General features: G+C 35.3%; 3 protein-coding genes and 1 pseudogene across 5 annotated transcripts; 3 read left to right on the top strand and 1 right to left on the bottom strand.

Moving 5' to 3' along the window:
• Positions 1–1,724: 1,724 nt before the first annotated feature.
• Positions 1,725–2,141, top strand: LOC126787327 (F-box protein CPR1-like). Its single transcript, XM_050513232.1, has one exon. It carries the CDS (start codon positions 1,725–1,727, stop codon positions 2,139–2,141), a length of 417 nt encoding a protein of 138 aa, XP_050369189.1.
• Positions 2,142–5,438: 3,297 nt separating this feature from the next.
• On the top strand, positions 5,439–9,234 carry LOC126787328 (TATA-box-binding protein-like; annotated as a pseudogene).
• A 192-nt stretch (positions 9,235–9,426) lies between these two features.
• On the bottom strand, positions 9,427–10,112 carry LOC126787329 (protein FAR1-RELATED SEQUENCE 5-like). The gene is made up of 2 exons (XM_050513233.1): positions 9,528–10,112; positions 9,427–9,441 (listed from the first exon to the last, which is right to left on the bottom strand). Exons 1-2 carry the CDS (start codon positions 10,110–10,112, stop codon positions 9,427–9,429), a joined length of 600 nt encoding a protein of 199 aa, XP_050369190.1.
• Positions 10,113–20,420: 10,308 nt separating this feature from the next.
• LOC126786253 (probable disease resistance protein At4g27220) lies at positions 20,421–26,082 on the top strand. 3 transcript variants are annotated; one of them, XM_050512022.1, is made up of 4 exons: positions 20,421–20,551; positions 21,675–22,252; positions 22,334–25,111; positions 25,339–26,082. In XM_050512022.1, exons 2-4 carry the CDS (start codon positions 21,750–21,752, stop codon positions 25,358–25,360), a joined length of 3,303 nt encoding a protein of 1,100 aa, XP_050367979.1. In that variant the 5' UTR covers positions 20,421–20,551; positions 21,675–21,749; the 3' UTR covers positions 25,361–26,082. The 3 variants fall into 3 exon arrangements, with proteins under 3 accessions (XP_050367979.1, XP_050367978.1, XP_050367980.1); XM_050512021.1 differs by lacking the exon at positions 25,339–26,082 and having other exon boundaries at positions 22,334–25,151; XM_050512023.1 differs by lacking the exon at positions 25,339–26,082 and having other exon boundaries at positions 20,473–20,551; positions 21,963–22,252; positions 22,334–25,151.
• Positions 26,083–27,448: the final 1,366 nt, after the last annotated feature.

The raw sequence follows: 27,448 nt of genomic DNA on the forward strand, positions 1-27,448 counted from the left end.
GGTGATATTCTTATGAAGAACTAGAAAAACTTGAGTGTACATGGTTTTCTCTAATTCTAGTCAAAGAGAACCTCATGCATCACTGAATATGAATAAATTTTAATTCAAGTTATTGGAAATAAATTGTCACATAGCTGGGATATTTCAATAGAACCCTGACAGTTGCATATGCATTATATGTGCAACCTTGAATCCAGAAAAATTTTCAATAAGAATCTATTATACTGAACAATCAATGAGATTTGTATGTTCATTGTTTGTTTTACCAAAGAGAAGAATTCAAAATCTGATATCAGTCAGGCTTCTCAAAGAGTAAAACCTGTACTCAATCAACTTCAACAACCTTTTAACATATCATCTCCCAAATTTTTTTAAGACCAAACCAATCAACAAAAAATTCAAAAGCCAAGAAAGCACATGCAGCATTAACAGTTTACTCTGATCTCACACGAGAAATGTAACCAGTCAATCAAGCATGATCACAGGAATATATCTGCATCACATTTGACCATTTTGAGCTTGGTTTTCAAAGGAAGCTTACCCTTTCTCTTAGATGTACTTGGTGCTCTAGTCCCTTGAACCCTGAAATAACACTGAAATCAGTCAGCTGATCTTTACTTAAGGGGTACTTGGCTAATGAATTTATTAGAAAACCCTTGTTCTTTTGTAACAGCGCACCAACCTGTAAGAACCAATAGAGAAGACTCAACCAAAGAATCGGTTACATAGTGTAATTCAACCATATGGATGATATCTATCACACTAAATGGAAACTCCATAAATGTTTTCTCACAAAGATGCACGAAAGCATTGTAATCAAATTTGTGGAAATAGATAGAGATAGTAATTTAATCAACATGCATGTGTCCAAGGGAATTGAATCTGCGAATTCTGCACTCGAATTTCTTTGATAAGTTCCCTTTCCATTCCACCAGAAATTGGCATTTTTGTAAACCAAATTCAAATTGATTTCAGTCTTTTTATGAACAGATACAATGTTTGGTGGAAATAAATACATATTCCTAAGTTGGATCCTCATTCTCATTTCTTGCTGGTGTATTGTAATTTGAATCTTTTGTTTGAGGATATTTCAAATATATCTGTGTATTAGTTGTTCAAAAAAGAAAAAGAAAAAACAATTTTCCAGTGCTTCTTCTTGAGTAATGAGTACTACCGAACTCAAAAATGAGTTGAAGACTTGAAGGTTAGAGTGAGAGTGTGACGCAGACAGTGAGTAGAGTTGAATGAGTCGATAAATAAATAAAAGAAACGCCGAAGTTGGGAAGCCCTGAAGAACTGAGGAGCTATCATTCAAAATGTCGGATCACTTACCCGAAGATGTGATCGTCAGAATCATGGAGAGGTTGCCGGTCAAGTCCCTAATCTGCTCCACCTCCGTTTCCAGAACCTGGCGCTCCATCACCGAACCTTCCTCATCTCCAACCCCATTCAACCTGACTTCGAATCCGTAGACCGTTGTCGTCTTTTGAAGACAAGTCTTCAGTGAGAGAGATCAGGTGCCCCTTCTTTGAACCCGGAGCTCGTGTCAACGTACTTAGCTCCTGCAATGGTTTGGTATCAGCATCTTTTCGTTATGACCAAACCAACATGTTTATTTGGAACCCATCTACCGGATTCTTCAGAAAACTGCCTCACCCAGTTGTATGGTTTTGTGTATTTGTCGGCAACTGACGACTATAAAGTTGTTGCAAAACTCTCAAAGGATGAGGGGGAAGGAAGACCCGTCCGAGATCTTCTCAATGAGAGCTGACAGTTGGAAAAGGATTCAAGACCCCCCATTTTCCATAGTCTTTGATTCTGTGCATCCGGCTCTTTTGAATGAGGCACTTCATTGGATCAGTATGGGAGACATTGTGGCTTTTGATCTGGCTAAAGAGGAGTTTCGTGTAATGCCGTGTCCTGTTGTTGATGATGGGAGGCCTCAACCTCCTCTGGTGGCTTCGTTTAGAGGTTGCCTGTGTGTATTATTTGTTCCTGGGGATACTGATGTTGGATCTCTTGATTTATGGATCATGAGAGAATACGGCGTGGCGGAGTCGTGGACTAAGCTGTTCAACTTGAAGGTTTCCGATTTCGCCAAGGAGATGAGTTATTTTGGACCGCATTATCTTGGTGAATGAAGCTGGTACATTTCTGTATAAAGTGACTTTTACTCGTGAAAGGAGGACGGAGTTCGGATTGATAAGAAGTGATCATGAGGAAGAGAAGCTTGAAACGCATATGGTGTTCCATGATTGAATATGAAGAGAGTCTTCTTTGGCTCAGATGAAGAATTGATCCCGGTAACCAACTTATGGTTTAGTCACTCCTCGATTTCACTCTGCTCATGTTTCAAACCTTATGTTATAAGCTCCTTGGAATTGCTTTAGCTAATATCAGGGTGGTAGTACCATATCTTCAATGACATGTATTGTTTGTGTTCTAGAAGTATATTGCAACTTTTCCTGGGTTTTGTACTTTTGTAGATCTTAGAGTGTACATATCCTATGCATTTTGTTGTTTTTTGGTTGAGATGTGCATGATCCAGGTAAAATATAGTGAAAAGATTTTGTTCCGTAATATACGTGCTAATATTAGATTTTTTCATTCGTTCACTTGGTACAATTGTGTTAAGAGTTAAGACATGCTTTCGTTGCTACTCTTCAGTCTCTTCTTACTGTTTTCCTTCCAATGGGAAACATCTGTAGTTTTCAAATGTAGTTAAGTGAAGTTGTAAGTTATAGAAAATGTTGTCCTTTTATAACCCGTTTCACTTCAGCTGCTCCTAGAATAGAAGTCAAGTTTTCCCCCTTTTTTTGGTTTCATCAGTCCGTGAATTTGCTCTGAAAGTATGTATGTTCCTTTGTTGGATTTTGTAGGATTTAACCATGCATGAGCAAAATTGAGGGGGAAATGAGGTTGGTGTGCTTCTAGGCATCATAGAAGACTTTGCCTGCCCCAATTCAGCAACAGTGACCAATTCCCTATACTAGAGGCATTCTATGCCTGGAACTCTGCTAAGATAATGTTTGAGCTGTATAGTCTCAATGTATTCTGTAATAGGATAGTTTATGCTGTATCAAAAATTGGGATGATTATGTGCTTTCCAAGTATAAAATTCTATGGTTGATAAATAGTGTCGTAGATACATGACGGAAACTCGTTGCTTCTCATCGATGTTCTATGACTGTTGCCATTCATGCATGTAGACGTCTGGTAAACTTCTGGAATCTGGATGGATCATTGTGCAAATTGGTGGGATTATTGTCTCGTGCTGCTAGTTTTCTTTTACTGTGTGGAGTGTGGACATCTTATTCTGTTTTTGTCACGCTGATATTATGAATAATATCCGAAGCCATGTTGTTTATTACACTAGAAGTCTAAAACAGTGTCTTTTAATTTAGCTAAAGATTTAGGGATGGCAATGATTGTGAAACATTGCAACACTACTAGAAAAGAACAACTCCACTAGTTAGCAGGTTGAATGTTTTATTATCTACATTGTATTTCTTCTGCATGGCCGATCCGTTGTATTTGGAGGCCTTGTGCGAAATATCAAATGTGACTTCTTCTATGCTCTTGAAAAAAGAGAAATAATAAACCAAAACTAGAAGTATAGTATCCCAAATAGACATCTATATAAGCAGGCCAACAATTAAGATTACAATAACAAAAAGATAGAATACCAAAAGCAAATTTTCCGTAAAAGCATAATATATTGACTTCAAAAGGAATGCTCTGTAAGCATGTTACATTGACTTCAAAATTCATCACATTAAACAGAATATATTCAAACAAAGTTTAATTATCAATTCAATCTAATACAAATTTAACAGTAATTTCCCCTATCACACGAAATTTAACTCCCCTATCACACATTTTCATTTCAAGACCAACATCAACATCAAAATTCAATCTAATACAATTGGTGGTTCAATCAATTCAGTTTGAAAAGAGTTCAAAAAATAAGCACTCAATTCAGACTAACTAAGTAACTAACATACCTTGGAGAGTTGGAGAGTGGAGACTTGGAGGCTTGACGACTTGGACCCAGATTCCCAGAAGGTCAGAAATCAGCCAATCTCATCGTCCCAATGATGCTTGATTGCTCGTCAAGATCGAAGTCTCGAAGAGGCAGGAGAGTGGGAGAGGAGAGGAGAAGAAAGGCCAGAGAAAGGGAGAGTGGTCTGGACGAGCTACTGAGATAGATGACTCACTTGAGGGGAGTCACTGAGTCAGGGGACTGGCTGATTCTGTGTTTGTGAGGGAAGTGAGGAAGTCATTGAATGAAGGTAGATTATGTGTTTATGACTTATAAAAGTTTAGGAAAATTAGTAAAAAAAAAAAAGATAAGAGATTTCGAACCGGGTATAAGGGGATTCCACACACACATCCAAGACTCAAACCAACCCAACTAGTTATTACATAGTGATACAAATTTTTTTAACCTTCCAAATTTTCTGACCCTATGCCACTGCACACTTGGCACAGCCGATAGGCCGGGTTTGTTCTTTTGGTGTCTTTCTTTGATTGATTTTTTTTTCTGTGTCAAAACTTTAATTCGTGTTTGGCTGAATCGGTTCTGTTACAGATGCATTGGCTGTTGAGATTGTCTGCTTCTCTTGCAGTTATTTGATAAAGATATCGCTGACTACGTGATTTGCCTGAGAAGCCTGATCTGGGTTCACCGACTAGTAAACAACTAACAAGCATGAGCTTTAGGTCTTGCATCTTATTTTCCTACCGCAATATACAAATTCCATCACCAAGTGAATTGCTTTACGTGCACCAGCTGGTTCAACTAGTTCAATTGTTCCAGTGCCAGTGTCTTTTTACCCCGGAAAATTAATTGAAATTGCCTCCTCCTCCTATCTTGAACCAGGACTTGTGCACCATCATAGTTTGGTGCCCCCTCTCTTGCACATGCATTTCAGAACATGCAAATGATGCAATGTATTGCAATTCGCCTGGCAGTTCTTATTTTTTGTCTATATTGATATAGATTTAGTTTCCCGTGGAAAAAAAATTGAACTTTCTATTTTTAAATTTGATCATACATCCTACAGTTGATTGCGAGTGATTATGCATTCGGGAAGCAAGAATCCCACATTGACTAGGAGTGAATACTAGCCAGTCTTCCCTATGGGAAATGGAAATGTAAAGAGGAAATAGACTAGTGGTCCATATGTAACAAGGAAATCGACTAGTCCCAAAATAAAAAGGGAAACATTTGAGTCAGCTAAGAAAATTAAGTCGGCATAATCCCACATCGTTTGGGAAAACGGAACACTTAATAGTCTTTGTTTATAAAATAGGGGCACCCGCTAGATGAATGATTGCTAACTAAGTATCATCCATCCGCCACACTATCACATCTTCTCTTAAAATCGAAACGAAACCCACATCCTTTTGTCAGTAGTTTTTTACTTAATTTCTAATATCTGAATGCGGTTGATTCCCAGCAACCCACAGGTGATATTGTCCCCACTATTTCGAATGTGATGTCTACAGCTAACTTGGGCTGCAAGTTGGACCTTGTGCAAGGCGCTTGCAATCTGTGATCATGAGTGAGAGACCCAAAGGCCACAGTGTTGATCTTCGCCTCGGGGAAAATGGTGTGCGCACCATTATGAAGATAGGTTTTGACGCCAAGTTCAAGGATTTCAATATCCAGAACATTGTTTCCAACTTTGACGTTGGATTTCCGATCAGACTCAAAGATCTTGCTTATGCGAACCCTGGTATTACGAGTAATGAGCCGGAGCTTTCCCGGAGTTGAGGTACCGCATGACGGAACCCAAGATTACTCTTGTATTCTCGTCGGGGAAACTTGTTATCACTGGTGCAAAGTGCACAAAAGACATACACAAGGCCTTTGAGGTCATATACCCTTCTCGAAAGTGATAGCAACTTATTGATTGATCCTGGTTTCGGGATCCAATTTTATTTTTTATCAAATTAAATTGTAAATTGTAATGATGGTTTTGAATATTGATATCGTTGATTCTCAGAATCTCATAGAAATCTCTAAAGAGTAAAATTTTGTCCCAGATGCATATTATTGTTTCGATCGAGCGGTCTTTGTTTATTCTTAAAATATAAATTAGTAGCTCTCTAGCTGGGTTAATTTACTATACATCAATGTATGTTATATATCCTACATCCGACGGTTGACAACGGATATTATTTTTCTAACCCCACTCATAAAATAATATCGACCGTCGGATGTGTGATGTATAGCATACATTGATGTATATTAGAATTTTCCCTCTCTAGCTACGGTGGTATCATTGGTACGGGTGTGACTCTTTTAGAACTACTGAACTCTTCAAATGAGTCCCCTCTGTCTTACATATAGGGGTGGAAACAAACCGCACCGCTGGCGAAAACCGGCCAGACTGCACGAGAAATAGGTGTAGAAAATTCATTCCCCCGCACCGAACCACAACAATAGACTGCATCAGACCGATATTTTATACTGTAGTATTTTTTATTCTAGTGTCTCTTTTATTGGTGTGGTATAGCACACATGATTACTACCCTCTCATATAAAGCCATAAACCTACTCCTTTTCCTTCACATATTCACAGCCGCACTCTCCTCTCCTTCTCAGTCACTCCACGAGAAATTTTTCGGTCCTCCCGGAGGACCATTAGACAATGACATGTGGTCTGCCAAACCAATAATAAAACACCACGTGTTGCTTTTTGACACATCACATCAGAATAAAAAAACAAAGGCAGTAAACCCTATTAAACGGCAAAAAACATCCATTATGTTAGCTCCGTTGCTTTTTAGTTCTCCATTTAGTTATTTGTTTAGTTTATCTAGGCACTGAGGAACCCTACATTCAGTTCTTTGTCTCACTACTAACATGAATATGGCAGAAGATGATAATCACCCGGGTAAAAGCATCTTGCTCCTTTTCCTCTTTTCTTTCCTCTTTCTCTTAACGAATATCTTTAATCGTCGAAGCTTTTTTCATAATGATCTTATAAGCCGCATCTTCTTCCTCATCCTCTACTTCGTCGCCTTCCTCTTCCTCATATACCGTTGCCCGACCCCAGTATCCTCTCCTCATCTGGGTTCTCTCCCAAATACTTCAAGACTTCAAATTTGGTAAAGATGCAAATAGGTTGGTCAGTAAATTAGAGGTCGAAAATCAATGATGCAATAATAATTTTTTTTATAAGAAATCAATTACAGTTCTATGGGTCTGATTTATGATCGTAGATTGAGATTTTGATCCTTATAAAAAGAATAATTACTCCATCATGAATAGTCAGTGTGGATTATGTTCAATCAATTGCTCACTAGCTCTTGTGCATAGTTCATGTCTCAAGATTTAAGAAGGTAAAAAGCTTATTTCCTACCTTTTATTCTTTATACATTATGTATTGTATTTAATCCTGCTCAGTAAGCATTCATATTCATTATAGTGGAAATACATGATAATTTCTACCAGATATGTTTGTGAACTGAATTATGAATGATTACTAGATAGTTTTTGACATTCAATGGGAAAGAAGTTTGTGGACTGGCCATTTGTAAGAATTGATTTGATCATTTGAATGATCCATCAAATAAAATTAAGCGTGCACTATCAGCATAATACAAGCAAATTTGGTTATAATTGGCTGAACCCATCATCTTTTCATAATTTTGCCAAGTTTTTGTGTCAATAAACACGTCTCAATAGAATATTACACTCCAACAAACAGAAAATTACCAGAATCTCTAGCAAAATAGATTTTGAGTCTTAAATAGTATAACATTACATTCCAACATCTAAATCATAATCTAAAGAGTTTCCCAAACTACTATTGCATGATGGTTTTTTTTTTCCACAAGCAATGCACCAAAATGTCTTCTCTCTTGAAGTTTCACAGCCTTTCCATATAATTAGAATAATAGAGCAGCTGTATAAAGTTCATTTTGAAACATAGTAAAAATTATTAAGCTACAATATACTCATACTAAAAAGAAGTACCGCAAAAAAATATAAATTAAAATAAAAAAATGTGTTCTGCTTGTGTATGTATCATTACCTTACATAGATATATATTATTAGACTTGTTTCCCCTATCAGATTGTTGCTCACAACTCTTTTGACTGTGAATCCTACATTACAATTAGTCTTTTGTTAATAAGAAATAGATAAAAGATTTTGTATTAAGAAATGTATATATCATTCAAACCTGACTATGTTGAGGAATTTGACTATTTAAATTGGTTGTAGCAATCCTTGCTGATGGATTCTATTATCACAAAGAAAATATTAGGAAGTGGATACACATATCATCAATTATATGTTAACATGCACCAAAGATATGATCGATCTATACCTGATTCAATTGTGTGTTATAGTTACCCACTTGATGCATATTTGGATATGTTAAATTCAGTGCATGAAATGGTAACATAGAAGTAGGATTCTAAGAGATAAAAATATGTATCATGTCAAATTCTAATGGAAGATTAGAAGTAAAGTACAGTAAAACATAAAACATAAAACATAAAACATTTATTTTTAACTTAGAATATAATTCAACTTACCTCATTATATAGTGTGTAAGGAGTGTAAACATTAGTGGGTGGGAAACTCACAATCTGAAATGGCTGAAATTATCAACACAATTCAATTAGGAAGCTAAGTGCTTGAAAATAATAATATAACAAAAGTACCAAGACTTTGATAGTACCTGGTTGATGGGATATGTACAATTCGATGCAACAAATGTGTGAAGCAAGCTGGTATTATGGACTACCGTACTGGTGCATTTGAAGGTTGTCCATTATTTGGTTGCTTCACTTTACCTGCGCATGTAAATATTGTTCATAAAACCTATAAGAAAAAACTAAAAATAAATTGATCATACAATTAACTTTCAGAATATGTTTACAATGCTAAATTACTTACTTGAACCTCGACCTTTTGGTGCTTTTTTATTTTGTTTCTTCTCCGATGCAGCTTTCATTCTCTTATTACTCATGCCTTTTGGCCACACTCTAGCTGGGTTTAATATTGGCGGTTCATTAGATACAATTTCGTCCTTGTTAGCACTATCGCTGGAAGTATTAGGATTTGAACCCTTATTGATTCTTTCATTGACATCTCCTTCCAAAGATAATTTCTCCATATATTTTTCAATTACCTCTTCTGCTTCCATTAATTTTTGCAATGCAATGTCGCTACCATTACTTGTCTCTGCTCCCTTGCTGATTATACCGTAAGCTTTTCGCATTAAAGAATTCCTGCGTAATGTCACTGTAGACTTCATTTTGACTTGTTGTTGCATAATGTTTGTCTCTACTCCTTTCTTTGCATCTTTTGTCCACCTCTTCAGTATATATTGTGCTGGAATTTTAGTGATATTTTTCACATTTAATACCCTCAAAGCATGGCGACATAACCAACCCATAGACTCATACATATGACAACTACAAGAGACAGTCATATTATCAAAATTGAATTGGACAGTGTACACTCTCTTATGGCCCTCCTCATTAAGCTCAAATTTCTGTACAGTTCCATCACTTCCAACTTCCTCCCATTTCACTGCCAAGCTAGCAATAAACTCAGACTCAAATAGATTGTAAATTTTTCTAGTGTAGACCATACCAGCTTGCTTCTTAATTCCGCTACTTTTTGCTGCCTTAGAAGGTATTCCATTATTGCATCGAAAGGTCTCCTCCAATTCGCTTGAACGCATTTTTTCTGCCTGTACGTCATAATGATGGACAAATTCAGTAAGAGCCATTGTTTTAGTAGACATGTGGGTAAACACATTGTTTGTGCTCTCACTTCTTTGTGTAGATAGTATTCCAGCAGAGAATGTATCTTTACTGAATAATGCACACCATTTTTCACGGAGTTCATAAAGTGTCTCCAGCCATGTGTTTCCTGAAGGTATAAACTTCATAATTATTTCATTCCAAGTAGACTCAAATTCATCTTCTGTGACACGTCCGAAAAGAAACTTTCGGAAAAGCTCACCAAAATCAGACTTTTGCAAAAGCCAACTAATATTTTGTGTCGCATTCTTTGATATGTGCCACAAACATAACCAATGGCGTGACTCCGGGAAAACCTTTTCAATTGCATTTGCCATTGCCTGACATCGATCAGTGAAAATAGTCTTCGGTTTTTTGCCTTCCATTGCTTCTAAGAATGTCTCAAATAACCAAATAAATGAAGCAGTTGTTTTATCTAGCAAAAATGCACAACCGAACAACACATTTTTCCAGTGCTGGTTAACCCCAACAAAGGAGCACAAATCATGTTATATTTATTGGTTTTGTAAGTGGTATCAAACACAACTACGTCACCAAAGCAATCAAAATCGGTTTTCAACTTTCCGTCTCTCTAGAAGAAGTTTGTCATTCGATTATCTTGATCCACTTGCACAGTGTAGAAGAACATGGGATCTTCAATTTTCTAGTAGTTAGATTACTTAGATATGCCTCTCAAAGCTTTAGATTTAGCTTTAGAGGTAACGGTCATACACATACACGTTAATTATATATATATATATATAATCTCTATCCAGAGTGAACCTTCATTCTAAAATTACATAGTGAAGTTCCAATTTTAACACACTTTTCGGTCAAATGTTTTCATCACAAGTTATGCAATATTTAGGTATGCTATTCAAGATCATCTCTACAAAATTTCATCAATTTCGGTTATCGTTAAGATATTGAAATTAGATTAAATCAATGAACGAATTAAATCTGTTCAACGTAAACCGTTCATGTAAATCTCAATTTTGAAAACTCAAACCATTGTCAAATTGAATGAAATTTTGCATAGATGATCTTGAATGAAATACCTAAATATTGAATTACTTGTGATGAAAACATTTGACAAAAAAGTGTACTAAAATTGGAACTTCACTCGTTAATTTCAAAGTGAAGGTTCACTCTGGATAGAGACTGTATATATATATATATATATATATATATATATATATATATATACATATATAAAAACTACTGGATGATGTTATAAACTTTTCAGTCCGAAAAATCTGAAATACGAGAACCATAATTTATAGCAGCAATATTCAATTTATAGCCTTAAAATAGGTGCATTGGAAAACTGTTCCATTCCTGGGTTTGGGATGCAACATGAAAGGAATTACTTTCCTGGTGGAAGGGTAAAATGGAGGAAAATGATTCCATCCAAAATCCAATGGAATTACTTTCTCATCTTCTTTCCTTACATTTATTACTCACACTCTATTATTTTATTACATTTTAACTGTTGAATGAACAACACCATTAATGTGCATTCGTTAATGCAAATAAAGAAATAAGTTAATGACGTTTATGGTCAACGGATGTAACGGATCAATCACCATTATGTAGCCTTAATTGCTATTGTAATTACCATTTATTTCTATTGTAATCTTGACCCCTATATAAAGGGGATTATATAGAAGAAGACAAAGAATGTAGAAAAACACCCAGATTTCTTATCTGGGCACCCACATCCTTCTTTGTTCTCACCATCGGCACCCTTCCACCGCCGCTCCCCTCCATCGACTGAACACCGCTGCAGCATAGTTTTTGCAGATCGATGAACTCGACCCGACCTGGTCCGCTCGTCGCCCCGAATTTGACCCAAGAACATAAAGAAATATGTTTACCTCTTTCTGGTATAATTAACAAGGTAATTTAAATTATTACACTCAGTTAATCATATTTTCTATTCACTTAATTTAAATAGAAATTATGATTAAATGTGTCCTAATCATTTAATTTACTATTTAACTATTTACTACTTTCTGTGGTGAATTAGTAAATTAGTATTCGTTATATGATTAAATGTGACCTAATCATATAATTCTAATTGTTTTGTATATAACGTATCACTTACATTACGATGATTAATGCGAGAAATGCGATGATTCAATCGAACGTGAAAAGCAACCACAGTTTCAGGCAGTTATTTGACAAATTTACAAATCCGACGACGCTTGACTCAGATATGCGGTTGCATACCTCGACCCGACGACTCCTAAATCGGATCCGTCGACCCGACCCGACCCATGAAAAAAAAGGTTTTTACCTCTGGTTATTAAAAAAATTACCTCTTATGGTAAACAATTAAAGGTAATTATTTTATTACTTTTGCCACTTAGTGAATCATATTTACTATTCACTGTTACTCATATCAATTTAACAACTACTGTGTAAATGGTAAATGTGCAATCCAATTTACTTTTTATATATTATTTATTACCTTTATTGAATAAGGTAAATTAAAATCAAATGCAATTTCATTACATATGATTAAAGCGACTAATCATATAAGTATTGTTGTTTTTTTACATGTGATTTATTTATAACCATGTGACGAGCAACATGGAATCATAAGATCAAGAATCGCTTAAATTAGTAAGATCTAAATTAGTATTGTCGGTTTTATTGCATCATTCATATAAATGAAATTATATATGTTATGTGAGCAAAATACTCTCTAAATATTATTCATGTTATATGTTATGTTTTTTTTATCAAAATTTAATTACTTAGCATGTCATTAAATCGTGATGCTATGATTTAAATTTTTAAGTATTATATATTTATACATGGTCATTAATATGTATCATGAATACGATAATTACCTAAGTTCTGTTAATTACTTAACCATGTTAAATGATATGCTCTATTTGCTGCATATGTTATGTTTATATAATTTTTATAATTATGTTATTTAGCATATTATATGAGCATTGCCATGATAATGAAATTTCATAAGAATTTTATAAATCAAAAACAAAGAGAGGACAAACATATTCTTGTGATAAAGTATTTTCATGAAGTATCGAAAAATACGACAATTTCAATTCTTGGTCTTGCAATCTAATTTTTATTTCTTGGAAATTAATTATATTGCATATCTTTACTGTGATAAAGCTACTTAATAAAGCTCCAAAGTGACCATAATGTATTTTGGTATGTTTAATTTTCGTGTAAGTCTATTTCGACTTTTAGACTGCGAAACTATTAAGTCTCGTACTCTATTTACAGTTGGTTAAACCAACACAATATATATTGGACTCTAAAGAATTTGAGTACCGACCTTCCCTACAAGCCAACCAAGACTCAACCATGATTGAATTATGCAAACATGTTTCCCTGCACGTAACTTGGAAGCATATTTAAAATCTTGAATAACAAAGAAATGTCTCTCAAGATAAAAAAAAAATGTCTTTTAGAAAAAAAATTCTCAGAACGAACTATAGATAATAATGAAGAAATAACCCTAAAGCAAATGACAAATATTATGAACATGTAGGTTCATACTAACCGATTCATGACAATTGATAACAATGTACCGTTTAAAAAAATGCATAGGGGATATGATATGAGCAATGAAATGCCCTCTTACAAAAAGAGTATAGAATAATGTGAGTACAACAATTTGAAAAAATATATTCAATATCAAACTACGAGGAGAAACCTCCTCAATTTTAAGAGCGACACAAATCTATGTCAATTCAAAATGTTTCAGACTTCGATTACAATCAGTCACTAATTTTCCAAGATATAATTGTAATGGCTATTATATATGCCTAAAATTTCGGTATTGAAGTACTTTAGATTGGATAAGACCTTGATGCAATCGTTGACTTACAACCAAAATTATGAATTTTTCTAAATAAATTGAGAATATTAATCGAGATATACGCGGTTCGATTTTAGGGTTCGATTTTTAATATTTGACTATGTGAAGTATCGCATAAAGTAAAGCAACTTCACAAAATATTAGTATAATATGAATAACTGAATGCAAAGAAATGCATCATGCGATCCCCACAGTAGTAGTACTGAAGAATAATCATACTATATCTGTGGATATAAATAATAATATGAATAATGATCGCTAATATATAATCATTCGGAATTCAAAATGTACATGCATTATGAGATGAAGATATCGTTTTACGATTCTATCTAATTACTCTAAAGAAATTGGGTTTATATTCCATTTTCATGTCTTACCTATATACTTCATTGGCACTTTATGTAACAATGGTCAACAAGAGACAATCGAACCCTCATACATTTTAAATGTTTTTATATCAACGACTTTTTCATGTGAAATGAATAAGTGAGATTACAGTTTACTTCCTTTGCATTATCTTTAATGACTGCAAATGTAACCGAGTATTAGAGAAGTTCATAAGTCTATTTAGCAAATATATAGAAAATTACTTATCCAACAACGTCAAAAGAAATTGACCTTTGGGATTTTAACATATTTGGGCTTTGACACGATTTACTGGGATACACAGGTCATGATATGTGTGTCTATATATTATATAGGAGTTACACTAGGACACTAATATTTTGGAAAAATAGAAGTATGAACAACAGAAACAAAGAACTGTGAAAATCATTACAGTATAATTTTATGGAGGAATTGAAGATGCGATTTCATTCTCATATTTCGTCACTCCCCTAAGACGGAACAGTGAAATGTTTGATGCACAAGTATATGCACTAACACCATATTATGCTTCTTATATCCATTGTGATTATGTATATAAAGCTAATCATTCAAAGCTTATCGATCTCTTAAAGAAATTTGGATTGAGATCATCTTATGCAAAAGACATGTATTGTCACTGTGTTCAAGGATTGAATCCAATGAATATTATGTGAATTAGTTCAACCAACTTACAGACACTTTAAATAATTTATGGTGTTGGTTGATGTGTCGACACACTAGTCACGTGTCATCACACCATTCACTACTAAAACTAATGTTACTTATGCTAGTTACAAACCCACTAGGTCTCACGGAAAATGACTGAAGTACTAGTCTTGATATTGGTAAATGGTAATGTGCACCAATCTTTCTGTTTGAGGTAATGTAATTTTTTCACAAACAACTTATTACTCACTAGTTATTGGCTATCACATTAATCATTGTAAAATGAATTACAATCAATAATATCGAATGATCAAAATACTTGAGCTCACCAGAATTGACACGGATCTAGAATCCTTGAGCTCAACTAGATTAACCTACGTGCCAAATTGCAACGCCACATCGCATAATAGTGAAGCCAACTAATGTGAATAAATATTCTTACTGGAGATGAGTATCCAGATAGTCCGTTATATTGCAACTTTCACAAACGATCTCTTTTTCCGCTAGATATGTGGAATATCACTTTGATGAGACAGTCTTCCCGTCGTTAGGGGGAGATAAGAACAAATAATGTTCAAGTGGAGCGACAGGAATTGTCGTGGTTTGTCCCCATTGTGTCTCATCTTGATCTCCACTATTGCACAAAGTGATGAGATCACAGATATTAGCTGCAAATAGGCTTGCAAGGTTCAATGTCCTAAGAAGAGGACATGGCACCACCCAAAAGGACTTGGGCATTGCGTTGCCACCATCACTATGGTGGCATGTTGACACCTTAAAGTGGCATAAATGGGTCATAGGCCGTGGCTCTTCAAAGAAGAGGGGGAGACCACCTTATGTTCGATATATACTCGATTAAAGGAAGAAAGCGAGTTTGGCACAATTGGATCCATTGATCCATAATCTCAAATCCGCCTCATGAGAATTCCTGAATTTTGGTTATCACTGGGAGACGCCTCAGATGTTAAAACAAATCCTTGAATATATAGAGATCTCTACCAAATACAAACCACGTGAGGATATAGGATATTGAGTCTTCATATCGAACCATACTTCGTTGAGAAATAGCAACGTAATAATTTTGGCCCAATGGAAAGAAGCGATCCAACATGAACTAAAGTTCACTAATAAAGAGATAGGTATTTGGGCAGGTGAAGCCGACACCGCAAGTGTAAACCCTATCATATATCTTTGTTAGGATGTGTATGAGAATTAAGAGTATAGACTCACCTTATGACGCAAGGTCTCTCACTAAACGCATTGGAATCGACTATGAGACAATATTCTTTTGTAATGGATCACAAAGAGATATTCTCGTAATGGATGTCATTGCACTCCACTACCTTATCGGTTTGGTAGTTTCCGAAAAACTGATAAATGCAGCTTATAAATGTTGTAACAAGATATCTCTATGTGGGATCGAAATTAATAGATATACATGAAAGTCATAGAACAAACTTTATCCACCGAAGAAATGGTTCTAGATCACGTAGCATTACAAAAGGAATTGAAATGTTCACGAAGTAAAATACTTGATTATGAATAGGGATCAGATGTGTTATGTCATTGCATATTCAATATGGATTGCAGAGTCTTTTGATGAGTTAAAAGGATGTCGTCATTACAAATTATAAGTCGAGAATGAAAAAGATCATTGGGAAGACACAGTCTCAAAATGGATCTTGAGAACTATAATATTGATGATTAAACCATCAATCGGCTTTAAAGCACTCTAAAGGTTAAATGTGAGGCTTCCATAGCTCGCATGATCAGTCGAAGTCTTTAAAGATAGATCAGGTTTCGTCTAATCACGGGCGGAACCAGGATTGAAAAATGGGTATGGCTGATTTTAGTCCAATTGTTTTTAGAAAACTAAATACCTAAAGAATATGTAAATAATATGTTAATTACAGGTAAACAATTAGATGAATCAAATTTGAAAAAATGTCTCATTTCAAGTGTATATCCTCAACGTATAAACCATTGCCAACCACATTTTTATTATGCTTCAATGAAGTTTTCGTAGTAACCTACATATGAAAATATAATTCGAGACTATTGGACTTCAAGTTCTTTCTTCTACTTTGCACCACTTAGTTCATAATCCTTATCTTCAGATGAGATCATATAACCAAGTAAACCAATCATCCATGTGATGAAGTATTTTGAATCAAATTCAAGTACAGAAAAACATGCGTACCAATAAATTTGAGGTTTTCAATTGAGCGCAATATGAAATCTAAGCATAAGCTTAAGTAAAAAAGAAGTCCCTTCAACAATCACGCACTAATTGCTGCTGAATAAAGAGGTTTTGCCTCTCGCATTTCAATCGCAAGTGACATTGGTATTGTATCGATCGTGAGTTCGTGACTAAAGAAAGATAATGAGAAAAAAATGGGGAAAAAATATAAATAAATTAATATATAGTTTAGAGATAGAAAATAGGTACACAAAGTTGTAAAGTATAAGAATATAGAAAAAATTTTGAAAGGGAAAAAGAACTGGGAAGGAAGAGAAAAAAGAAGAAAAAAGAATGAAAAAATGGGGAGAGAATAGAAATAAATTAATATAGAATTTAGATTTTCTCAAAATTGTAAAATAGAAGGATAAAGAAAAGTTTTTAAAAGGAAAAAAGAACTAGGAAAGAAGAGAAAGAAGAAAAAAAATGGAATGAAAAATACAAAAAGTGGGGGGGGGGGAATCAAACCAAGAGTCATAGGGTAGGGTAGGGCTAGAATTAAGGATGGTAGTTAGCCAATTCGACCAACACAAACATTTGTTATTTTAACACATATACTAGTTAATATTTGTGGTTGTTTTCCGGTAGGGCTATAGCCCCACCCGCCTTTCATGTGGTTCCGCCCCTGCGTCTAATTGAAAGATGACGAATAAGTGTTGGGAAATGAGATTCCCTATACAAGTGCAAAGACACATTATTGCACTTAACATAATATACTTGACTCGACCTCTCATTCGTTGTATAGCTTAGCGCCCACGCAATAACAATACCTAAAGGTTTAGGTTTATAGTCCCTATAAAGAAAAGAGAAAACGACATGATGAGAATAAATTTTATTCACGTCGTTACATATTTAGCGTAAAGAAATACATACTAAATAAGATGCATCATTAAATATGCAAAAGTTATCAAAGCTCTCATGATTAATGTAAATATCAGGGGGAGGTGCAGACATCAGGGGGAGTCTAGCACATATATGCTAATCTTAAATGTAATAGGTGCGTTGTGCTCTTTTCTCATTCGACCAAAGTTTTATTTTTCCCATTGGGTTTTGTTACTTGGCAAAGTTTTTAATGAGATAACATCTTATACACCATTATATCTTTAAACTTGGCACAAAGGGGAGTGTTGAAGGAAAAACACCATTAGTGTGTATTCGTTAATGCAAATAAAGGAATAAGTTAATGACGTTTATGGTCAACGGATGTAACGAATCAATCACCATTATGTAGCCTTAATTGACATTGTGATTACTATTTATTTCTATTGTAATCTTGACCCCTATATAAAGGGGATTATCAATGAGATGAATAGATCATTCCATTTTCCCTACAACATTAACAACTTTCTTAATGATTTTCCTTATGTTACTAAGCAACACGTACAATGTAAAGTGTTGGGAAAATTTCATTTCCTTTCTCTCTCCCTTCTCATGGGAAATACTAAGGAAATACTTTCATTTCCGCGAACCAAACGTGGCTTATAGGCCATGTTTGTTTCATGAAATTATTGTCTTGGGAGAGGAAAGTGATCCATTTGAATTCACTTGTTTGGGAACCAAATGAAAAAAAAAGGAAAAGGAAAATAATTCTCATAGCATTGGAAAATTGGGACTCCACACATCTCATATAATCACTTTCCCATCCAAACTTTAAACTTATTAGATCAAAGTAACCCTAAGTTTTAACTTTATTAGACCAAAGTGGCCTTAAGTTTTATATTAATATGAGAGAGGGTATTTTTATAGTTTTTTCCTTTACATTCCTCATTTGGTCTCCATAAAGGAGAGTAGTTCCTTTTGACATTCCTTTACACCCGATGAAATCACTTTTTCATCCAAACTTTAACTTATTAGTGAGTTTTAATATTATTAGACCAAAGTGGGCTTAATTTTTATATTAATATGAAAGAGTATTTTTATAGTATTTTCCTTTACATTCCTCAAATCGGTATCCGGAAAAGAAATTAGTTCCTTTTGAATTCCCATAGAAATGAAACTTAAGTGAGAGTTTAATTTCCTTTCCAGTGTTTTTTTTTTTTGGTTAAATTCTAGTGTTTAGTAACACAAGGGAAGTTAGGAGGAAACTTGTCTAAAAATTTGTAATTAATGCAATAAAATAATAAATAGTGAGTAACAAATGTAAGGAATTAAGAAGAGAAGTTGGTTCCATATGATTATAGAAGGAAGTGTTTTCCCCCACATTTTCCATTAACGTAGGAAAGTAGTTCATTTCCTTGTGCATACCAAACATTGGAAAGGAAGTCCATTCCTTTTCAAACACATGAAAATAAATTTGATGGGAATTTAAACTTTCTATGGCAATGGAAAGAGGAAGGAGTTCATTTCCATTCCTTTTGATTTTGTGAACCAAACGTGGTCTATTAATAATTAACTATAGTAATCATTTTTTAGTTTTGGATTCCTTATTTCAAACAGAACTCTATAAATAATGAAGCCCAAGCAATGACTAAAATTTCGGCGAGAATTCGAAAATTAGAAATTTCGATGGAAATTTCAGGAAAATTTCAATTTTAAAAAATAATTAAATAAATTGATGAAAATTTATATAAAAACACGGAAAATTAGAACTTCATTTTGTAATTTCAGAGTGAAACTTCACTCTAGATAGGGACGGTATATATACATATATATTTACTCAAATAGAAGCTAGGTCATCACGCCTTATTTACATATAATACATTATACATGAAATTACATGAGTGGTTTAAAACCACATAAATGATCCATAATGTATAAAATTTTCACTATCTTCATCATGTATTTGAGTAAAACCCTGAGTATATTGTGAATAATAGTCATTAAATGATACCGTCCCTTTATAATTTTGCATATACTGACATATATGCCAACCATAGGGGTCGTGAGTGATTGACGGTAAGTTGTGGTACTGCTAGTTCACATTCGAATCAAGCATTTCTCAATTTTGACCATAACCATAGCTTTGTGAAGATTGTGCATTAGATTGTGTTCATATGTTTTCACTTGATTGCATCTCATTAGAGAATAAATATGGTTGATAAGACATGTTGAATTTCCCCCATAAGAGTAAGTCCATTTTTACTTCCTTGTAGACCAAAGGGGTTCGATTCCCCTTAACAACTAGTTCGTTTTATTTCAATTTTAAGTGAATGGTGAGACATGAAATGTAATACCATATATGACAATAAGTTGATGTAGTAGAGTTGATTATAATTTTGTGCTTACAAAATGATGAATCGGAGGTTTGATTATTCTAACTAATAATTTTTTATTTTATTTGAAATTGGCGTGACACGTGGTGATATTATGAAAATATCCAGAAATTTTGAAAATTTCCGAATATATCTAGAAATTTAAAAAAAAAATTATTGAAAAATATTTGGTATGTAATAGATACGATATATACCGAAAATTGAAATTTTAGCAGAAACATCAAGTAAATTCTGAATATTTCAGTCCCCGAGCCCAAGAGCCCAAGTATGTTTTGGGATAAAGTGAGGAAGTCGAAGTCTTAAGATCATTAGTCAATGAGTTGATACCTCTTCTTTCGTCCCGAGAACATCCTGATTCCACTGCAAATTCACACCTGTTCTTTAACGCTTCAAGTTAGACTGAAGCTATAATCGTATCACCTATAGAAGCTCGTAAGTCCTCATTCCTTCGCTTCCTTCTTTATACTTCAACAATATATATAGTGTCCACCTGAGTTTTCTACGTTAATCAAAGTGAGCTAGGATTAGGGGGTTTTCTGATTTCCGAAATGGTTTTGCTCTCTTGTGTCAGCTTGATAATGTGTATGAATGTTGGGTTCCTGAATTGTTTTTCTCGATTAAATTAAGAGGCATGGGTTTACGATTTACCTTTGTTTCCGAATTTTGGTGTATGAGTTTACCCACTACAACTGAGTTTAAGGGGTTTTGATAGAATTGATTTTCTTCCTCTATAAATAGAGTATGACTGCTCTCTCTTAGATATTGGAGTACAAGAGTTCAATATTTGGTTTATAAAGAGTTCTCTATGTGGTTTATGTTTTCCAGTTCTCTTGTTCCATGGTTGAAAACAAATTGAAAAACAGTTGCTGCATTCATTCATATCTTGCATTGCATGAGTCATTTGGTTATGCGATGGCTGCGTTTATAGCTAGTATATTTGTTGAGTGTTGAGTTGTTTTGTTCTGGTATATACAGTTAGCGATTAGAGAATTCACTTATTCTAGTGAGTTAGGCTAGAATGCTTGCTTTGGTCAATGCAACTGTGCTGTGAAATCTTGTGATTGACATTGGTGATTGATTTTGGTTGTTCAAGAGTGGAAGCTTTGCAGTGTGTTCTCCTTTATTCGGTTTCACTGAGTTAACAAACAACTTATGTCAATGTTGCTTTAGTTGGTTTGTTTGTTTTTTTTTTTTTTAAAGTTCATTCAGTTCAAGGCCAGCTTTCAGGATTGATCATCCCATATTCTCATTGCATTCCCGGACTCAACTTGAACTGAAAAATTGGTTATGCTTCTAGGGTCTGCATACTGGTTTGATCTGTATTACATGTAAATACTTTTGTGTCAGCTCTGTATACATGTATAATTTACCAGTCAGCAACTACTAGAGATGTACTATTAGTTTTCTGATCAGATCAAACACAAAAGAAAAACATATTAATTGAGTCTGTTAAAGCCTCATCTCCTGTCGAACAGATTTATTCTATGTTGTTTGAACTTGCTCTGCTTTCATTAGTTCCCTTGACCCATATTTTCCTGGTAATCTGCTTTTACAGCCTCAACGTTATCCTTGTTGGGTTCTCAGATTGGTTTCTGCAGTCTCTGCTTTCCTTCCAATTGTTTGGTTTTTAATGGCCTCGAGCTCTCAAAAAGCTTCTGTATCTTTTCCGTCATCAGCTCCTAGTTGGAAGTATGATGTGTTTTTGAGTTTTAGGGGTGTAGATACACGCAAAGGTATTACATTTGAATTATACGATCGCCTGCACAATAGAAGAGGTATTAAAACATTCATGGATAACCAAGATCTTGAAGTAGGAGCTCTTATTTCTCCAAGACTCTTACAGGCAATTGAAGAGTCAAGGGTTGCAATTGTTGTCCTCTCCCCAAATTATGCTTCTTCGAATTGGTGTTTGGAGGAACTTACAAAGATTTCTCAATGTATGCAAGATGATGATAGAATTCTTCCAGTTTTTTATCATGTGGAACCCTCTGATGTACGATATCAAAAGAAAAGTTTTGAAGTAGCTTTTGATAACCATGAAAACTCTGGGCGACAAGAAACCAAGCTGCAGCAGTGGAGAGATGCTTTAAGTAGGGTGGCTAACATCTGTGGATGGCATACACAAAATTATGAGTAAGCACGATGATACTATTTTATTTGTTCAAGACTTATAAAGTTTATTGATGATTATTGACCCTTTATTCGTACTTGTAGGACTGAAAGAGATCTTGTCCGAGCCATTGTGGAATTTGTGTGCAGTAAAGTACAATCTATGAAAATTAACTTTACAACGTCCACAGGAGATTTTAAAGCATTTGAAGCAACGAAACAAGCTATGAATAAGGTCAGGAATGCGCTGAATGATGATGAGGTCACTATGATTGGGGTTTACGGAATGGGTGGTGTTGGAAAGACAACTATGGTGAAACATGTCTGTGCACAAATGAAAAAAAGTAGACTTTTTAATCAAGTGATTATGGCTGTTGTATCTCAGAACCCTGATTTGAGGAAAATTCAAGGCACATTAGCTGATTTGCTAAACTTGAAATTGGAAGATGAGACAGAGATAGGAAGAGCTAACAGATTGGAGGAGAAGATAAAAAGAGGAACCAGGATCCTCATAATCTTGGATGACATTTGGAATAGAATAGAACTTTCAAGTATAGGAATTCCCAGCCACCACAAGCTTCAAATATGCAATTCCAAAGTCCTACTGACGACAAGGAGATTGTCTGTATGTCATTTCATGGACAGCCATGCCAACATTCCACTCAATATCTTATCAGAAGAAGATTCTTGGAACTTGTTTGTGAAAGAAGCAAGACAATCTTTTGACAAATCCACCAATTTCTATGATGTGGCGAGGGAGGTGGCCAGAGAATGCGCTGGTTTACCAGTTGCACTAATAGCAGTTGCAAGGGCACTTCGATATGCCAGTTTCAACGAATGGAAAGACTCAGCTCAACGACTAAAAGCGTCTCAACCTGCCATCCCCGAAGATGAGGGAGATGTGTACAAATGCATAAAGTTAAGCTATGATTATTTGAAAACTGATGATTCAAAATCATGCTTCTTACTTTGCTGCCTGTTCCCGGACGACTATGACATCCCAGTTGAACAGTTGCTGAAGTATGGAATTGGGAAAGGGATGTTTCAAGATTTCAGCATGCAAGAAGCTAGAGCCGCAATGCATTTGCTGTTGAAGGCCATGAAAGCGTCTAGCTTGCTTTTGGACTCTAAAAAGAACGAATGTGTAAGGATGCATGATGTCATTCGTGATGTGGCCATATTAATTTCGGTATCTGAAGTTGGTCAACGGGTTTTGGTGAAAGCTAGTCGTGACTTGAAGCATTGGCCAGTGATTAATGCACTTAGTGGCTACTCTGCAATTTCACTAATGAAGAACGAAATTCGCAAACTACCTGAAGAGTTGGTATGTCCAAACCTCAAGATTTTACTACTTCAACACAATCCTTATTTAAATGAGATACCCAAGAGTTTTCTCCATATCCTGAATGATTTAAGAGTCTTAGATCTTAGCCACACTAGTGTTTCATTACTACCTCAATCACTCAGTCTCCTAACCAACCTCCGGGCTTTGTATTTAGATTGTTGCAAGAAAATGGTTGACTTTTCCATACTAGGAAAACTTGAGAAGCTTGAGATTCTTAGTATGAGAGAATATCCTCTCAAGGAATTGTCAAAAGAAATAGGACGCTTGACCAATTTAAGAATGCTGGATGTCAGTGATAGTTTCTGGCATGGACATATTGTTACAATTCCACCTAAAGTGATATCAAAGTTGCATCATTTAGAAGAACTGTACATGCATTGCAGATTCAGAGAGTTAGGGAGTAAAGTGGAAGAAGGAGAAGAGACTAGTATTGGGTTTGATGAGTTAACTGGCTTATCATATTTATACATTTTGACGGTTCACATATGGGATGTAAAATGTTTGCCTAAATGTATAGATTTCAATCCAAATTGGATTTACTTTGATATCAGTTTCAGTAGACACGAAAGAACAACACAGATTCAGTCTGATAATGGTCATAAATATTCCAGATCCTTGCTTCTTAACACTACTATCTGCACCTTACCGGATTGGTTTGTCAGTGTGGTGACAAAGCAAACAGAGAAGCTACAGTTTGCTGAGTGTGAAGAGTTAAATAACATTCTTGTGGAATATGACCATGGGGGGTTATGCGGGCTAAAGCATCTCTCTATCACTGGTCCATGTCAGAAGTTGAAAGAGCTTATGAACACAACAAGTCGGATTTCAAATAAACCTGTGTTCGAGAACCTGGAGGAGTTGCATTTGGATGGTGTGGATTCCCTAACTGAATTATGCGTTGGTGAATTACCACTTGGATCTGTAATGAATCTTAAGCTGTTAAATGTCTGTAATTGTCGAAACTTGGGGAATGCATTGTTGCCATCAAAACTGTTACAGAGGCTACCAAATCTGGAAAAGGTGATTTGCAATGTTATGGGTAGCATGGAATATGTATTGGGATATGACCGGTTTGAGCCAGAAGAATCAAAATTGAGTGAGATGACACTGCTGAGTTTGTATGCTCTGAGAAGCATCTGTTATGGTCCTGCTCCACGTAAAACGTTCCAGACTCTGAAAAGTTTGCTCATTTACCATTGCGATCAGCTTCGAGGAAGCCTCTTCACATATGATGTAGCTCAGTGCCTATTTCATCTGGAAGACCTTTTTGTGTTCGGTTGCCCTCTCCTGAATAAATTGATTGAAGCAAGCGATGAAGTAGTGAGCAACAAATGGATTGTTCTTCCAAAATTGAAGAGCTTAGTCTTGCTGATGCTTCCAAGACTGTCTAGTGAAAGTGCTACTGGTATTGAGTCCCCTTCATTGGTGCATTTGTATATCCAGTATTGCCCCAACTTCTCGACTGATGCTATTAACTTCCACAACAAGGGCCAAGTCCAACAGAATAGTGAACCACAAATGAGGTTTCTATGGTCGAGGTATGTTTTAAATTTTAAAATGTCTTAAACCTAATTCATTTGTGTTTAATATCTTTGGGTTTTGTGATTTTTTCGCCCAAGTTTGTTAAAGGTATTTTCTTAAGTTAATAAGACTTTGCTTACAATCATCAGATCAGATGAAGAAAATAGTGTGCTGTTAAAATTATTGTTAGACACTTAAGACACTTGTAGTTCTGATCTACTTGTCTTTTATTTCAACCCAATAGATTGATGAATAACATACCGTAGATGATGGGCATACAAGAAGCAAAAGAGTTCTACATTGGCACATAGGGCGATTGCTCAGCTGCTCGTGAAGCTTTACTCAATCTTGTACAATATATGCCACTGTGTTGTTGATATATATAAAGCCGGACATCCGCACGGTGCGGATTCGACGATTCCGGCCACTGGCGACGCGCAACGACAACGCCGATCAACACAGCCGCACTCCCCTCCGCCCGGCACTCCTGTCTGTGTTGGCCGGCCGAAATCTTGAAATTTCAAATTTCTGGAAACCGTGCGGAGATTTTGAGGTTTCGGCCGGCACAAACATGAGCCAAAATTTCTCAGCTGCGGACGTCCGCACCGTCCATACGGTGCGGATTCGGCGATTATGGCCATCGGCGACCAGCACAACCTCACCCCTCCGCACGGTTTCCAGAAATTTGAAATTTTCAAGATTTCGGCCGACCCACGCCGGCGCTGTAGCTCCGGCCGGCACAGACATGAGTGTCGGGAGGAGGGGAGTGCGGCTATGCTGGTCGGTGTTATCGTTGCGCGTCGTCGGTGACAAGAATCGCCGAATCCGCACCATACGGACCGGAGAAATTTTGGCTTCCTTAACATATACCCTGCTCTTGGACAGTTTAAGAAAGTAGCTTATTGATCTAGAATCCAATTTAGTATATCAAACTCTGTAATGTTGTTTTTGAATATCAAGATCTCAGAACTCCATTAATCTCTGTAATTTGTTCATTTTTGGGACAGAAGTTATTCAAATGACTCTCGTCTTTTCAGTTTAGTCTTATAGAGTGAATGATTGGTAAAGCAATTCTTCCAACGATTTAGAAGACAAATCGAAGGAACCGTATTCAAAAATCTAAAACTGATGTTCATTTGGATTTAAGATTCTTTCTATCTATTTCAAGAGTCCGAATCCATGCCACTAGTCGTAGCCAGGAATTGATATTAGCGACATATTTTTAATCATCAACCTTTGCTTGTAAAATTCAGAACCTAAAGTTTTCTTATCCAAGTTAATTATGTTCAAGGATGACTGGTCTGGTGTAGCAAATGTTACATATATTATGTCTCAATTGTAAGTCTCTGATTTTCTTTGGCCGATTTAAGATTTGATAGTATTTGATTGTTGTGGTTATGTGGTGTTTACTTCAGAGCATCGTCAACAACTCCTCTTAAAATTTTATATTATAAACGATGAAAACACCAAATCTTTTAAAAAAATGTCTCAACTTCAACAGCTTTCTATTCTATTGTATAGAATTAAATAAAATGTTGTATAATTAAATGATATAGTCATATCTCACAACCACAATCTTAGCATAGCCATAACATGAACGATCCTCATGTATATATAACAATCTAACCAACCATAGCCGCCATGTACAATCAATTTAGGGCTACTTGAATGAAAGGTTCATGAATAAAATTCAGATATTAAAACTCATTTGTCAAGCAATGGTGGGATAGGAAGGGAGGGAAGTTGCTGTGGATTTCGAGAGTGCAGCCGAGCAAGACGAGAGAATGAGAGAAAAATTATTCCTTTTTATCTTGTTATATTTTAGAATGGAGAATGATTTTTTTTGTAACAAATAAAGTTTAGAGATTATTTTCAAAGTATACAGATTTTGAAAAATTCTACAAATCAAGAGATTTTGTTTATCTCTTTCCACTTTATGTATTATAGATGACGATTTAGATGAATTGTTTGAGTTAAAAAATAATGTTTTTCCTCTATAATAGAGATTATTTGGGTTTTAAAGGAGCTGTTGGAGATGCTCTCACATATGTGTATATGTGTACATGTGAGATCTCGATCATCTATGAGGTGATTAAGGTTCGGAATGACTCAAGTGGATTAATGATCATAGCCTAAACACTAGTACTCCTAATATAAGGAAACCAACCTTGTCCCGAAATAGATATGACAATTGGTATAATAGAGTGTTACATGAGAATGTTAATTTATTTTGGGGTGTATACTGTCCTAATTATTAAAAGATAGTCTAGATATGTAATCTCATATATTATGAGAGACTTGATGTAATGCATACATAGAAGCCTATTTTGTTGGACGTCTCCGAAGGGACATAT

The sequence above is a fragment of the Argentina anserina genome, chromosome 3 (genome assembly GCF_933775445.1).
Source record: "Argentina anserina chromosome 3, drPotAnse1.1, whole genome shotgun sequence".
NCBI lineage: Eukaryota > Viridiplantae > Streptophyta > Magnoliopsida > Rosales > Rosaceae > Argentina > Argentina anserina.